Source organism: Prionailurus viverrinus, chromosome A3 (assembly GCF_022837055.1).
Source record: "Prionailurus viverrinus isolate Anna chromosome A3, UM_Priviv_1.0, whole genome shotgun sequence".
NCBI lineage: Eukaryota > Metazoa > Chordata > Mammalia > Carnivora > Felidae > Prionailurus > Prionailurus viverrinus.
The window spans coordinates 34,610,282-34,627,155 of NC_062563.1; the positions used below are offsets into that span (position 1 = coordinate 34,610,282).

At 36.2% G+C, this 16,874-nt stretch overlaps 1 protein-coding gene across 6 annotated transcripts in view; it reads left to right on the forward strand.

The window, feature by feature from the left end:
- The window catches only part of PLCB1 (phospholipase C beta 1), a 708,066-nt gene that overhangs the window by 448,698 nt on the left and 242,494 nt on the right, over nt 1–16,874 (forward strand). For all 6 annotated transcript variants that reach the window (XM_047853458.1, XM_047853461.1, XM_047853460.1 and 3 more), the window contains exon 4: nt 12,158–12,295. In XM_047853458.1, coding sequence (XP_047709414.1) covers nt 12,158–12,295 — 138 coding nt within the window. The remainder of the gene's footprint in view (nt 1–12,157; nt 12,296–16,874) is intronic.

Genomic DNA, 16,874 nt, shown 5'->3' on the forward strand with positions numbered 1-16,874 from the left:
ATTGTATTTAGAAACAAAGGTAATAAGTATTCAGAACTCATCATTTTCTAATTATTTTGCTATATTTTACCACCATCTGTGATCCTAAGGATATTTATACCTCTTATATCTGTAGAGTGAAATACTACATAATAGCATGCTACAGTACATCTCCTTCCACTTCCCAATTCAGTGACGGAATTGGAGTAGCTTGAAGTTGGCTATGGGAAGTATTTACCCCATGAAAATTAGTAAATGCTACAATTCGGGGCTGTGAAGGTTTTTGTTCTTGTTATTTGTTTACTTGTGTTTTGGGGTTTTGTTGATTCTTTTTTTCCTTTGAAAGCCTTAAATATGTACCAGTAAACCATGAGAAGCAACCTATTCATGGTTCAATGCAATCTATTTTTTTTTGTCCTTAATTGTTGAAATTACCCAGCAATGTTAGGAATTCTCTAGATAGAAATGAAACTGTGAACCAATCTCCAATATCTTCTAAACTATATTTCACAAGAAAAGTATTGAGTAGGAACCACTAAAGAAAAAGGAAAAGGTATGAATCCTCTCATTCCCACTTCATACACTGCTCTGTTTCTTGAGTACCTAGGACAGTGTTTGTTTTGATCATAAAGTTAATATTTGAATGAATTAATTAGAGTACTCAAGAAGTGGAATAATTCGAATTAGTCCATGGTAATAGCATGACTTGAGTTCTCTTGATAGGAAACTGGTTGACATTACAATTCAACCTGAAACACTTCATGCATTAAATGCTGTCTTCTTGGGGTGATGTAAAATCATTTGACTTGCCAGGTTGTAAAGGATTTACTAAATCCCCTATGGAAAACTTTGATAAGGAAGACAAAAGATGGCTGAGAAGAGTGAGAAGGAGGGAAAAAGCTGAAAAGATGGAAAGTGATATTTGAGAACAATGGTAAAAACAATTGCTTAAAAATTAAATTAGTGTAGGTCAACAAGTAAAAATGCAAAGAAAAGGCTAATAATGTCCTGCGAATACTTACTCATTTTTGCACAGCTTTTATCAAATTAAGAGTACTTCAAACTCCTTGAATTCCATTTTCATTCTTATTTAGAATTGTACTGAGAATTTCAGTGATGGTGTTAACAGCATGGAGATCTAGTTAACCTGCCTAATTATAATGAAGTAGACGACATTTGTATAACTTTCAAGATAATTTTTTCTCATTGAAAGTTGACAATTTTGATCTTCATATATAATGTTGGATTATTTTGATACATGAATAGTAAAGCATTCTGAAGATGTTTTCTTACTTTCAAAGAGAAGCAACACATGAAAAGGCATGTTTAAGACAGGACTTATTTGTTTATTTAGATGCTACTAGTTTTTTCTTATGAAGTACACATGAGACCACCTCCAGACTCTGAATTGTAAAAAGCTTTGTATCCTTGTGTTTCTGAAGGAATAATTACATTATTGATCTGTGTGCATTATGGAATATAGTTAACTCATTTATCTAGAGTAATGGAAAAGAGATGTAAATAAAACAAGGAAATCAATCTGAAAGTCAAATAATATTTTATCTTGAATATTTTTAGCAGCTTTAGAAAATACATATTCATTGGGGTGCCTGGGTGGTTCAGTCAGTTAAACATCTGACTTCTGCTCAGGTCACGATCTCACGGTCCAAGAGTTCAAGCCCTGCATTGGGCTCTGTACTGACAGCTCAAAGCCTGGAACATGCTTCAGATTCTGTGTCCCCCTCTCTCTCTCCCCTCCAGATTGTGTGTCCCCTTCTCTCTCTGCCCCTCTGCCACTCATGCTCTCTCTCTCTCTCTCAAAAGTAAACATTAAATTAAAAAAAAAAGAAAATACATATTTGCATGTGTATTTAGACAGTTATAGATAAATTATCCATTTACTTCAAACTCCTGCAGTTATTTATAGCAAATTGAAAGGAAGATTTCTGTACTTTAAACCTCTACAACCCTTTATAATTGTAAATAAGAAAAAGCTACAGAGCTAATAATTTTTTACGTCATACTTAATTATGTCAGTGATCACAATATATATGAGTTTTTCTGTCTATGTGTTACACTACGGTTTGCAGTTTTGTTTGGGTCACCACACTAATGCTTTAAGGTGAGCAGACATTACTATCACCCATATTGTGTGGAAACCAATCTGAAGCTCTGAAAAAACCAAGTTGCCTAATTTTCAAAGCTAGTTAAATGTAGGATCCAGACACATAAAGTTCTAGAAATGACCTGTCTTTTTGCACTCTTTATATTATGCTTCCCATGGGAGAGTAAATTTAAAAAAATGAAAAATTGGGGTGCCTGGGTGGCTCAGTCGGTTAAGCATCCGACTTCAGCTCAGGTCATGATCTCACGGTTTGTGGGTTCGAGCCCCGCATCAGCCTCTGTGCTGACAGCTCAGAGCCTGGAGCCTGTTTCAGATTCTGTGTCTCCCTCTCTCTCTGTCCCTCCCCACTCATGCTCTGTCTCCCTCTGTCTCAAAAATAAACATTAAAAAATAAATAAATAATAAAAATATAAAAAATGAAAAAATGAAAAATTACAATGCATTTTTAAATAAGTCAACCAAATATACACAAGCCATAAATGTATAAATGTAAATACAAATGTATGTCTTGCTTGATAAGTCATAAAGTAAGCAAATATTTATAAATATATACAGCAAGATGTTCTGGTGCCTATAAGAGATTAAATTATTCAGTAGATACCCCCAAATTGTCTTTCATTTTCGAGCTATTAGTATATTTTTTCAAGTAATCACAGCTTGTTATGTGTTTCCCAGAGCACTTAACTTATAATTAATCATTTGTTCCCATAACAAACTTTAAAATTTTTTTCATGTTTATTATTTATTTTTGAAAGAAAGAGACAGTACGAGCAGGGGAGGGGCAGAGAGAGAGGGCGACACACAATCCAAAGCAGGTTCCAGGCTCTGAGCTGTGAGCACAGAACCAACGTGGGGCTCAAACCAACAAACCTGAGCTCATGACCTGAGCCCAAGTTGGACGTTCAGCCAACTGAGTCACCCAGGTGCCCCTCCCATAACAAACTTCTTAAGAGGACACTATTAGTATCCTTATCCCACAGATGAAGTAACTGAGGCATAGAAAGGTTAAGGAAACCTCACGAGGTCTCATTCCTTTTAATTGGTGGAACCAAAACTCCAGACAGGCAGGATAAAATTTCTACAGTCTCCTTCCAAGTGCCAAAAGTCTTTAGGATGGGTATACTTGTATTTTCCAGAAACTGCAAAGGGAATGTTGTTTGCATTTGACCTTATTAAGGAATTATTGGGCCTTCTTTTCTGATATACTTGATTTTAACTTCTGTTCTGAGATTCCAGAAGCCCCTTTGGTACCATCTAGGGGGTACCATGTATCAAATACCATGTGAGGAAGTAGACATCACAACAAAATAGGAAGAAAAAAAAATCTCACCTATAAAGGATGCACAGACCAGGGAGAACTTAGTAAATATACCTGCATTCTTTCAACAAAGAAGCCTCTTTATTCTTCCCAAATTTGGGCACAGCGATATTAAGACTTATCTAGAAGCACCAACTCCCTCCCCAAAAGTTGAAGGAAAAGGAAACGCATTTCACCATCTCAGTGAGAGGGTTAGATAAGAAGGAAAAATGACGTCCAAGTGCCTGGTTCGCACACAGCACGACCCACAGGGGCTTATGGACCTTTATGTACCGGAGTGAGAGTGGCTGCACCTATGAATTTCGTAGTGGTTCAATGCTTGCATGTGTCAGAGAAAGCTGGGGGATAGTTTGAAACATGAGTGACAGGCTCTCTATACTTTAGAATTTTGAAGTTTGACAAATACTGACTAGATCTGGAGGCAGAAGCTAACTACTTTTTCCCAGTGACTTAAAAAAAAAAAAAACCTGCTATGTATTTCATGCACTTTTACTTTCAGTAAGGATGATGGTCCAAATGATGATTAAATCTGGCCGTTCAGCTTCCATTCTTCCCCAGGAAGACAAGTGGTGTCATTAGACCCTGTTTCTTTCCTATTTTAATTTCACATTTGGTTTATTTTGTATTTTTACGAGCTGTCTAAAATATCACTACAGGAGATGATTTGAATAGAAGCTGATTCATTTAAATTTAAGTTTATTCTGCTAGTTGAACTATTTGCACTATTTTTATAGAAACCCCATGCAATTGGCTACCCCCTTTAGCACAATATGATATGGAGGCAGCTTAGACTTTACAATCAGATGTACTTGGAGTCAAATCTCCCTTCCCCCTATTTTATAAAACTGGGCAAATTGCTCCTCTAAACCTCAGAATTCTCATTTGCAAATTGAGGGGGAAAAACAACAACAACAACATAGTTACTTCTCAGTGTTAATTTGTTGATTAAACAAAGGGGGCAATATAGAACAGTGAGAGTGCTGCTTGACACATAACTAAGTTACTAATTTTAAAAACCTAGTGTCATTACCTGTATTATTTTTATTAGAGAATTGAATAGATAAGAATTTATCTATTTGCCCTGAGGAAATTTCTTCAAAAGTAGATCCCATAGAATACATGGAGATTCATCAGTATCAGGGTAACATTTTCTTATTTCTTAGTCATTACTTCAACACTGTAACGGACATTTTCAGGGCATTTGTACTCCACTGGCCCATGGGGGTGGCCTGCAGGGTTCCCATATAGTCCTGAGGATGCGGAATTTCTGGCCATAATGCGAGAGAGCCCCCCAGGAGAGACCCCCCACCAATGATAGATGAGATTGAACAGATCAATGCTCCGGTTTCCAGGCTCCTTGGGGAACATTCTCAGGTGTGTTCTTCACGGTCCCTTGGAGTGACCCTGGATGAATTGAGCCTCAGTTGTTCAAAGTGGTAAAACCTGTCATTAACACATCATTCATTGGCTCTCTCTGTTCCTGTCTTACTTTCCCACTTCCTCATTGCCTTTCTTGTTATTACCTCCAAATTAACCTACTTGCCCCCAGATCTTTGACTCAGGTCTGCTTCTGGAGCATCAAGATGAACATTCTATTAGCCAAGCCAAGTCTGTCTATTAGACAAACATTCTGTTATCCAAGCCAAACATTCTATGATCCAACCCAGCTTAGATAATGCAATTTCTCGAAACAGACACATTGGTCCAGCTTTGGATAATGTCCGTTGAACATCTCCACATTCTGGGACTAACTCACTTGTTCCCAGGAATCCAGGCACTTTATTTTAATTCCTTTTTTCTGCTACTTCTGAGTGTCAGCCACCTGAAATGCCTCCAGCATCCTCTTTCTCTTTCTTTTCCTTCTAGCTTTTGAAAATACATGAAACTACACTCTGAGCTTGTAAGAAAAGGAGAAAAACATCAAACAGTTAAATTTTTTAATTCGTCACTAGAATGCTATTTGGACATTCTCCTTGAATTTTATTTTTGTTTTCTCTGTGGCTATTCCCAAGGATGACCAAATTTTTAGCTGCATGGATACGTCCATATTCAAGGGGAATATTTTACAGGATGGCTGCCTTTACATTTTTCCAAACTATTTTTTTCTTTTTAGATTTGAAAAGCATGTTAATTTTAGCACAATTCATGCCTGGCATCTTCAAGCTATTTTATTTTGGATGGAGGTGCCTAGGCAAGCCAACTATATTTTTTTTCCATTAGTAGATTCACTTGTACACTGAGGCTCCCCATGAGTGGAGTGGAGAATGTCTTTATACATTCATCACTACTCTGTCCAAAACAAACGTAAATGATCTTGTTATGATAATACCACTGTGAAATATGAAGGACAGTACTCCACCTGCTCTTTTTTCTTTCTAGTATTTGCCCATAGTCACTTTTCTTTGTCATAGTACGTCTGCTCTTCTCTTGCTTCCTCCATCTAAAGGAATAGCTGAAAAACATTCAAGCCCTCCTCATCTTTCACTTGCATGAAGAAAAGCATAAACCGCATCCTCCAAGTCTTCCTCCTCCATAGGAGAATGTTTGCAGCACCGTATTTCAGAGTTGTGGTCCATGCAAGTGGGTAGTGTTTTATCTAAAAAGGCTTGCTGGCTGTGTCAGCTGCCTGAGCTACATCCTAATGAGCATGACATTCCTCATCACGTTCATTAAAAGGAGGGAGAAACTTTTATTTTATTTATTTAAGTTTTTTATTTAAAATCCATTTAGTTAACACACAATGTAATAGTAGTTTCAGGTGTAAAATATAGTGATTCAACACTTCCGTACATCACAGGGTGCTCATCACAACTGTCCTCCTTAATCCCCATCACCTGTTTAGTTCATCCACCTATCCCTCCCTTCTGGCAACCGTCAGTTTGTTTTAGTTCAATGCCTATTTCTTAATTTGCCTCTCTTTTTTTTCTCCTTTTTCTTGTATTATTTCTTAAATTCACAAATGAGTGAAATCATATGCTATTTGTCTTTTTCTGACTGACTTATTTCACTTAGCATTATAGCTTCTAGCTCCATCCATGTCATTGCAAACGGCAAAATTTCATTCTTCTTCTATGGCTGAGTGACATTTCAGCCAAGTGGCTGTTTCCATACTTTGGCTGTTGTAGATAATACTGCTATAAACATCGGGGTGACTGTATCCCTTTGAATTAGTATTTTTTTATTCTTTGGATAAATACCAAGTAGTGCGATTGCCAGATCATAGAGTAGTTCTATTCTTAACTTTTTGAGGAAACTCCATACTGTTTCTCAGAGTGGCTGCACCAGTTTGCATCCTACTGGCAGTGCAAAAGGATTCCCCTTTCTCCACATCCTCACCAACACCTGTTGTTCCTTTTGTTGTTGACTTTAGCCATTCTGACAGTTGTGAGGTGATATCTCATTGTAATTTTGATTTGCATTTCCCTGATGATGAGTGATATTGAGCATCTTTTCATAGATCTGTTGGCCATCTGTATGTCTTATTTGGAAAAATGTCTATTCATGTCTTCAGCCCATTTTTAATTGGACTATTCATTTTGGGGATGTTGAGTTTTATAAGTTTTTATACATTTTGCATACTAGCCCTTTATCGGATATGTCATTTGCAAATATCTAGGAGAGAGAAACTTTTAAAATGCAAGGTGTGACGATAAGTATTGATTCCAAGGGAATTTGTTAGTCTTTTTTTTTTGAGAGGCAAATGTTAAATTCAGGAACTCGATGAAGAACCATCCTGGATATAAGTTAATATCTTTCTTTTACAACAAAATTTGAACAAAAAAGAGTTTGCTCTGCTTTCAAAGAAGAGGTAGCTTTATACCTACAAATCTTGGCTGTACTAAGGTCACTTGAGTATAACAAGGAATCTGTCATGTTTATTTTCGACTATTGTATTGAGTGTAAAGGGAAAGATTTTTCCCTGATCATTTATATAAATGATGGATTACAGTTATATCCATATAACTGCAATTCAGGTTGAAAATGTTGCATTAAGTACCGAGAATAAAATTAGCCTAATATACAGATTACTCCATAAACTTAAAATCCAATAAAGATCTAGTTCATGGGGGTGAGTAAGGTATATTTTCAGTACCAAAATGTTTCTGGTGTCAAAAATGAAATGTACAGGTCTTTAAAAGGTATTTTATTTTGTAGATATCAAAGATACAAATAAGACAGCTTTTCTTTAAAAGTCATATTAAGGAATGAAAGTTGAAACTGGCATTTACCTCTTTGAAAAATCATCCTGTGGCTGATGTTTATCCCTTCCATTAATTTTAAAAATTTTAAAGATATAATTACACTAACACGTGCTGTAATGGAGTCCTTGTGTCTCAGATATAGAATGGGCTTTACTTTCTTCAGTGGTCTATTACCTGGAAGGAGAATTATTAAGTTGAGCGACTTTCTTTGCGACAGACATGAAGTAATTTAATCATGAATCTTAACGATTGAAAGAAAGTGAACTTATTCAGTGAGACAGTCTCCATTTTGTAACTCTTAGGGAAATGGAAGTGATCTAAGACTTACCTTTCACAGTGCAGTTAAATTATAGCTGCCAGGATTCTTAGCTGTTCTGGTTAATTCGAACTGTGGAGACATATCTAGGATATTCTCTGCAGAAAGCAGTCCTTGAGTGACAACTTAGTGAAAATATGAAATTCCAAGTTCATCGCTCCTCTTATTTTTTTGTGAGCTATATTCTTTAGTATGCTTCAACAGAGACCATGAACTGGTTTACAGAATTGTAAAGATAGCTTGTTTTCTTTATAAAAATTTCAAGTAATGTGTATCAACTGCAGGGGTCCAGAAATATGTTTCAGTCTGGTAGTAACCTGAGTAGCTAAGTACTTCTCTGAAAACTGGTCAGGAGGTTCAATCAATAAGAAAAACCTCAGGCATAAAATCCTTTGTAGAATAGGTTTTTACAAGGGGGTGTTTTTCATGCAAATTGTCTGTAGGCATTTATTATTATTCCTGTTTTAATTTTATTCATTCATTTTTGAAATGCAGCCACTCATATTCCCAGACCTGAGACTGATGTACCCCAGAAGCAGCCATTTTTTGGACATCTATTTCCATTAAACTTTTTCTACCTGTAAAGTTTTCCAAATAGCACTTTGCTGTTTATCCTTCCAGATAAATCCCCCTTCCAGATAATTCTCTGAGGGTCTCTTCTGCTGTAAACAGCTGAGGGCAATTTTTGGTACTTGAAAGGACAAATATCTTATTCAGTATATCCCTCAGATGTCAACATGCTCAATAATGAAACCGAGGTTTGAAACTACCATGTCAGCTTGGGATATTGTGTTCAAATTGAGAAAACTCAGAGTATAGGTAAAAAGAAAAGTAAAGTCATTTCTTAAGGGAGAGGATTCTAACATAACCCAAGTTTGATGCTGATAAAAGAAAGACATAGTTGTAAAGACAAATAAAATTATTAATGGTAGCACACACAGTAAAATATAGTTTAAAAATTGGTATACTCCATCACCAAAAAGGACATCAGTAAGAACCTTGCTTATTATATATATACTTTAAACAATTTCTCTTTACTTCCAGATTACATAATTTTAAATATTGAAGGACTATTTCTCATATATTACTGTGCCTGCAGTTCATGTTCAATACTCTTTATTATTTATTGTACAACCATATCAGATGTAGAGAGACTTATAGGATGGTTTCTCAGATATCTTCTTCTCAGATTCAGTCATAACATCTTCATTTTGCTAGCCTTTCTCATCCTCCTAAATCCAGACATTACCTCCAAATACTTTATTCCACATTTTTAATTACATAAATGTCAATTATTTTTTAAATTATATATTAATAGCCATTAGTGAGATAACTTTTACAGAGACACCACAAAGAGTGGATCATCTTATAAATTATTGTTGACTGTACCTAACAATATTGTCCTTTTCCAGAATTATTTTCTTTTTTTTAACAAGTTTGTTTTCTTTTAAGTTTAATTTATTTATTTTGAGAGAGAGAGAGCACAAGCAGGTAAGGGGAAGAGAGAATCCCAAGCGGGCTCCATGCTGTCAGCATGGAGCCTGATGTGGGGCTCCATCTTACAAACCATGTGATCATGACATGAGCTGAGATCAAGAGCTAGATGCATAACAATGAGTCACCACGCACCCCTCCAGAATTATCTTCTATTCTGGCACCTCTGCTGGGTGCTCTCTACTTGCCTTGTATTCCTATAGCTCAAGGACAACTCAGGTGAACATCCTGATCCCCACTTCTTGTCTCTATAGTTCTCAGAGGTGGCACTCTTTGATCAGTTACTATTTAATAAATGAGCAAAAGGACATGAGAATCAAGTGGTAAAGTAGTGCAGACTGAACAGAAAATGCTTGGGTTTTAGGGACTGTGAGCCAGGACCCTCAGACTAGGACAAAATACTTATGAGAAATATATTTTCATCATCTGAATGACCAAATCTATTTTTCATATAAATCACAATATCGCAGATAGATTCTGTATTCATTGATTCAAAACTTGTGATTTATAATTACAAGTTTCAGATGGTTTCTGAGAATTATCTTTCTCTTCCAAGTACACACACACAAAATTAAAAGGACTGATCATTTTCTTTTCTAACTTTGCCTAAGCAGTTTTCAAAAACTATGATGCAAATGAACAGAGCAAAAAAAGTGACAAACAAACAAAACAGACTCTTAAATCAGAGAATGAACTGGTGGTAGCCAGAGGGGAGGTAGTCAAGGTATGGGTGAAAAAGGTGCATAAGACAAAAAATACATTTATCGTGATGAGCACTGAGAAATGTACAGAATTGTTTCTTCATTATATTGTACACCCAAAACTAATATAACACTGTATGTTAATTACACTTGAATTAAAAAAATAAATAAAAATTTTCAAAAATCATGATGTAATTCATTTCACAGAATAGCTAGAATCATTCTATATTAGCCTTCACAAAAAAGTCCATTCTTCCTGACAATTTTCCTTCAATCTTTCATTAATGCCAGAATGCTAAAAATTTCTTTTTTTGCTATTGTTTACTTAATAAAATCCTTACTCTAGTTTTCTCCTTTTCTAGGCCATGCAAACTGATGTTCTTGTAATAGCATTTGATCTTTCTCGGAGGCCTGATGTACTTGATAAGTTCTCAACTTGTTAGTGGAGTTGAGGTTTTAATTATATTAGGCACATCTTTGAAATGGATTTTTCTCTCTTCATAACTTACCTGAAAATGTTCCTTTTTACACAGCCAAACAGAGGAGAAACATTTAATACCTTTTAAGACATAATTAATGGCACCAAATCAAATTATTTAGCTGGAAAGATTTTATTTTCTTTCTTTTTTTTTAAGTCCATTTTTTCTTTGTAAGGATGCTATAAATTAAAACCTTAGAAAAGAGTTCAGAATAACCAGGCCTTGTTGGTCCAGCATTTTGCTAAATAAATAAGAATACAATTTTATTCCTTGCTTTGAAGCTGGCTGCAGATTTGCTAAGTGATTGGTTTGATTAATTTTCTGCCTGGATCTCTCATTTCATATGAGAGGAAAATAAATTCAGCCAAGATGAATGAGTTTTATTTTAGGTCTTACTCTGAATACAGGAGGTTTTAGAAACCTCCATTTCCCATCATGACTAGATTGCCAAGGGATCCACACTTACGGTGCCCCAGAGAATCAAACTTGCTCTGAAAAGACAGCAAAAGTTCTCTATGTCCAAATCCCAGTACATTCTGAGGATAGAATTGAAATGAACATATTCATGGCAGGTGCCACCATCTTGCTAACAGCCTATTTCTTTACAATGAACTCAGTGTTGGAGAGGGTCCACAACTGTGATTCTCAGCCATGTTTCTGCCTCAACTCAAGACAGCATTATCATGTTTTGATTCCATAAGAATCATCTTCTTCGTCTTAATGTGTCATGAACTGAAGAGAGAGATGAGATTTTGTATTTCAATATTTGAGTCATGGGATGATTGGAGGAAATTAAGGGAGAATTATGGCACATAAAAATATGCTGCTACTAAATGATGTATGAGAAAGAGCCATTGACCAAGGACCATAAGTCTTTTTCTTTTTTCAGGTTTATTGAGATATAATTACCAGGTAACATTGTGTAAGCTTAAGATGTACAACATGATGATTTGGTACAAGTATATATTGCAATATGATTGTCACCATAAAGTTAGCAAACACCTCCATCATATCACATAATTACCATTCTTTTTTTCTGGTGAGAACACTTGAGATCTACTCTATTAGCATCTTTCCAGCAATATTATTACCTATAATCACCATGCTATACATTAGGTCCTTAAAACATCTACACCTTGAATCTGGAAGTTTGTACTCTTTAAACAAAATCTCTCCATTTTCCACATACCCTTGCCTCTGGTAGCTACCACTCTATTCTCTGTTTATATGAATTCTGCTTTTTTTTAGATTATGCATGTGAGTAATATCATACAGTGTTTGTCTTTCTCTGATTCATTTCTCTTCATATAATGACATGAACACCATAAGTCTTGAGTCAGAAATTCTCTTTCCACAAACTTTTGGCAAGTTACTTCACCTCTCTAGTCCATCATGGGCTTAGGGACTTCAATCCTACCATTTTCTAGTACTAATAAAAGGCAGTTTTGTTTTGAAGACATTGTAGGTGTAACACTTTTGGAACTATGCTACCATGTTGGAATCTCTAGCTATAGACTAACTTTTTTCAACGTTTATTATCCAGGACCCCAAATTACGTGAACTTTTGGATGTGGGGAACATCGGACGCTTGGAGCATCGCATGATAACGGTGGTGTACGGGCCTGACTTAGTTAACATCTCCCATTTGAATCTCGTGGCTTTCCAAGAGGAAGTGGCCAAGGTATGGTGGATAGAAACTTCTGATGCTTGTCACCTCACTCTGAACCCTTACGATATTGTACTGATGCCTGCAAAAGACTGGGTTTTTGTCATATTTAACATGTGTTAAAATTACCTCTAAAAATAATTCAGCTGCCAAGTGGAGGTGTAATTCAAACACTTCCAAATAATGGCATCTACTAAGAATTATGGAGATTTTTCATTAGGAATGAGGCATTTGATATAATTTCTTTGCAGAAGAAAATACAGGTGAAACAACTTTTTATTTTACCTAAACACCTTATCCCAACTCATTCTCTCTTAGCCTCATCCCATGTCACTTCCAGCCCCATCTCTTTTCCAACCATCCTTAGCACCTTTTTAACCTCTTTTATGCTGAGTAGCACCTAGCTCACCACCATGCACATGGTAGCTGCTCAATTAAGGAAGGAAATTATTTTAAAATAAAAATTTCAAATAATATCAATAAATAACAATTATTCAGTTATGCACTAGAATGGTAAATTAGAAAGGGCCTCTCCATTAAGGAGTTGCTAATTCACTAACATAGCAGGCCTTTCAGACACATACAGAAACAACTATAATATAAGCAAGCTCTATCAAACAGGAAGCTGTGAATTTCTGGGAACCCTGGACTCAACTTTGATGCTTTCTCTCGAATAGTCCAGTTGCCATGAAAAGAGCGCTAAAATGAAAATATTGAAAGAACTTTCTTTTTTCATGTATATAGTTTATAGGATACTAGCGATGATCCTTACCCTTCATACATTTCCTTCAAGACTTAAGATTATGAGTCAAAAAATACTTTTAAGTTTGTATGTCATATCTGTGCTCTTACAGAACCTCTCATGTCAAGGGCCACAACTATGAGGTTCTGTCAAGCCAGTCATCATTGTGATTTATAAATGTTTAACCCTCAGTGGTCTGACAGTTCCCTGAATTACACCAGAAGTAATGGCCTGACCTCTATTCTTTAGTGATCATGGTAGAGGCTTATTTCCAACATTTACAAAAACAATGACTTCATCTCTTATAATGGAATGAATGAAGTGCCAACCACTTTTAACAGTCTGAGGTTTTTAGAAACTACTCTCCAAAACCGTGTTACAGACCTAATCTATTTTCTCTCTTTAAGAACCAAGTCACCCATTTGCTTCTGTAGTATAACTTAGACATTTGGAGAGACTTCAGTTCTGTGAAACACTGCATGACAGCATTAATTTGCCTACCATGAGTTCTTATTCTGGTATACTGCTGGTAATCTGTGAGTTGTATATACTTCATTTCTCAGAATGTAGACGGATGGTTGGTTGGATGGTTGGATGAATGAATACAGATAATTAAATATTAACTACCTGAAAAATATTTTCAAAATATTGTTCCTTAAATACAACCATATTCACTTTAAAAAATAACCAATTCACGAGATTCATGAGCTCTCAAAAACATTCAAAAAATGGCAGTGACTTTCAGGGAGGCTTTTACTAAGAATGAATATAGATTTTATATTACAAGTCAATCTACATATCTTATACTGTATTAAACCTTTGTGCAGTTAGGTTTAAAACATATTCAATTTCCTTCTCTCTGTGCATTCCTTCCCACTAATTTTCTTTAGGGATTTTGATTTCTGAACACTGTAATATTCTCCATCAGGACTGCATCTGTAGACATTTTTTCCAGCAGCAACTTGATGTTCCTGGTATAATTAATGAGGCTACAGAATGTTTTGCCTCCCTTGCCTTCCCTTTAGGGTATTTTTTTCCCCACTGAAATTGCTCGCTGGAATGTTAAGATTTGCAAACACCATTTTACTCTGAAAATTTACTTTCCCCCCTTCTAATTGTCAGAATTGTCTCATAACATCACACCTTTTATTTAATCTCTGGGGCCAATGTACATGATGCTTTGTGTAGTGTCAACACCAAAGGAGACAGCCTCTCTCATTATGTAGAATGTCTGACAGAAACCGGAGCTTCTTTGAAACTCAAATAGCTCCAGAAGAAATTATTTACAAAGAGATTCTGGCTCATCCATTCATTCAACACATATTTGTCAGTTGCCTTCTCCGTGCCAACCACAATTCCAGTGTTATGGATACAGCATTCTAGAATGCTCAGAGCCAACATTCTGGGAGAAATAAACAGATAAATCACAGTTATGAAATAAACATATTGTAGGTCAGATGGAGATCTGTGTAGAAGAATAAAGTAGGAGGAGAGGGTATGAGGGTGGGAGAAGGAAGCTATTTCTTTATGGGGTGCACAGAGAAGGCAAAAAAATTTGAAGGAAGTTGCTCAGTTACAGCAATATCATAGATTTCTGAGAAATCTCTTGGATCAATTTAAAAAAATAATTAGAAGTAGGACTTGAACTTTCCTAAATATATTATTCCAGATTTGCATGCTTTCTTTCTTACATAAATTACCTGAATTTGAACTTTTTATTTATTCTTTAAGACAAGTGACTCTTTTAAAAAAGTGGGGTGAACACTGTCTTTCTTTTTTTCTCCACAGTTGGACTAAAAACATGGTGTCTCCTGCATATCTCAGTCATACTTTTTGTTATGCAGTTTGATTTGCCAACCACTCTGTACTCTAAAGATCAGCTTTCCCTGCTCCCTGGAGGGGCACTTCCCTTTAATGCCAGGGATAGGTGGTTTCATGTTTGTCCTCTGGGTCAAATACTTCTCCCTGAATCTCCTACTCCTGTAAGGACCAATGGCCACATCCACATTTGCTATCCTCAGAAACTCCTGTACTTCAGTACCCCGCCCCCACCTTCCCTGGGATGTCCTGACCACTCCTTGGAACCACAGGGTGGAAGTGAATATCACCACCCATCCTTTTGACTCTTCTACCATTAACTTCTAATAGTTCTCCACTCACAGCTACATGACTTGTGGCAGAGTTGGAGGTATCAGCAAAGAAAACCAACTAAGGAAACAAGTTCATTCCTTGTGTTATAATGTGGGCTTCTGAATGACTTTAGCTTTTATCGTGAGGAAGATGGAAGCCATTGGAGGGTTTTGAGCAGAGGATGAACATGACCTGACTTAACCTTTTAGTCAATAATGGACCATATGGGGAAAGGCTATAATGGAAGCAGGGAAGACCAGTGAAGAAACTACTAAAATATTTGCGGTGAGTTGTTAGTGACTTAGACTAAAGTGGAGCTGTGTAAAAGATGAGAAGGGGTATATATATATATATATATATATATATGAAGGAAGTCTGTATGTATGTATATATATATATATATATATGGAGAAAAATTGAGAACATAAGCTTATAAATTGTATGTTGCATGTAAGAAAAGAAGAATCAAGGATGACGTTAGAGTTTTGGCCCAAGAGACAGGAAGGATGGAAATAACCACTTATGTCATAGGGAAAATTTAAAGTAGAGCATACATTTGGGGGTATATAGCAAGGGTTCAGTTTTGATTATGTTCAGATTGAGATAATTATTAGACACCTAAGTGGATATGTTGAGTTGGATACACAAGCCTAGAGTTAAGTGCCAAATCTAATACATCAATTTGGAAGTCATCAAGTTATAGATAATATTTAATGAGACTGGATGAGATCAGCCAGGAAGTGACTATAGATAGAGAGGATGCCCAAAGCCTGAGTCATTGATACTCCAACATGAAGAAACTGTGCTAAGAAAGAATCAGAAAAAGAAGCTGAGAAGGAGTAGCCAGTGAGGAGGCAATAAGGTGGTGTGTGTTGTCAGAAGCCAGGGGAAGAAAATGTTTCAGGGAGAATAAAGTATCAACAACAAGGTCAAATGCTGCCCAAGATGAAAACCAAGAATTGACCATTGCATTTAGTGACGTGGAGGTCATCCATGTCCTTGATTAGAGTAACTTTGGTGGAGTGGTGTAGTCAAAAGCCTATTGAAGTGGGCTCTGGGGAATATTGGTAAAGAGAAAAAAAAAGAAGCCAAAAGCTCTTTTGAGAAGTTTTGATGTGAAAGACAGCAGAGAAATGAGAAGTGAGGTCCAGAGATGATTTTTCAGATGAGAGAAGTAACAATGTACATATATGCTAATTGGAATGGTCCCATAGAGAGAAAACAAGGTGCCAATTTAGGAGATAAGGAGAATTGCTGGAGCAAGTCCTTGAGTAGAAGCAGTAGGATCTAATGCAGATCTCACTAAACTATACCCTGGGGGCATGTCTGGTCTACCACCTGTTTATATAAAGTTTTATTGGAACACTGCAACCTCCATTTGTTCACATATTGTCTATGGCTGCTTTTGCGAGACAAATTTGAGTGGTTATGACATAGACCATACAGACCACAAAGCCTTAAATATTTACTATCTGGTTCTTTATTTAAAAAGTGTGCTAACCCTGTCCTAGTTCAGAAATAGAGTGGCTAGGCTTAGACACGAGCAAGGACATTTAATCAATAAGAGAAGAAAAAGTAGAGCATGTTGGTTAGGATGCTAGTAAAGGGTACATGCTGTGGAGAGAATTGAAGACATTTTCTGATTGCCTTTACTTTCTCAGTGACAAAGGACACAGATGTCAGCATCTGGGAGTAAAGATGATCTGAACTCTCAAGCTTTTT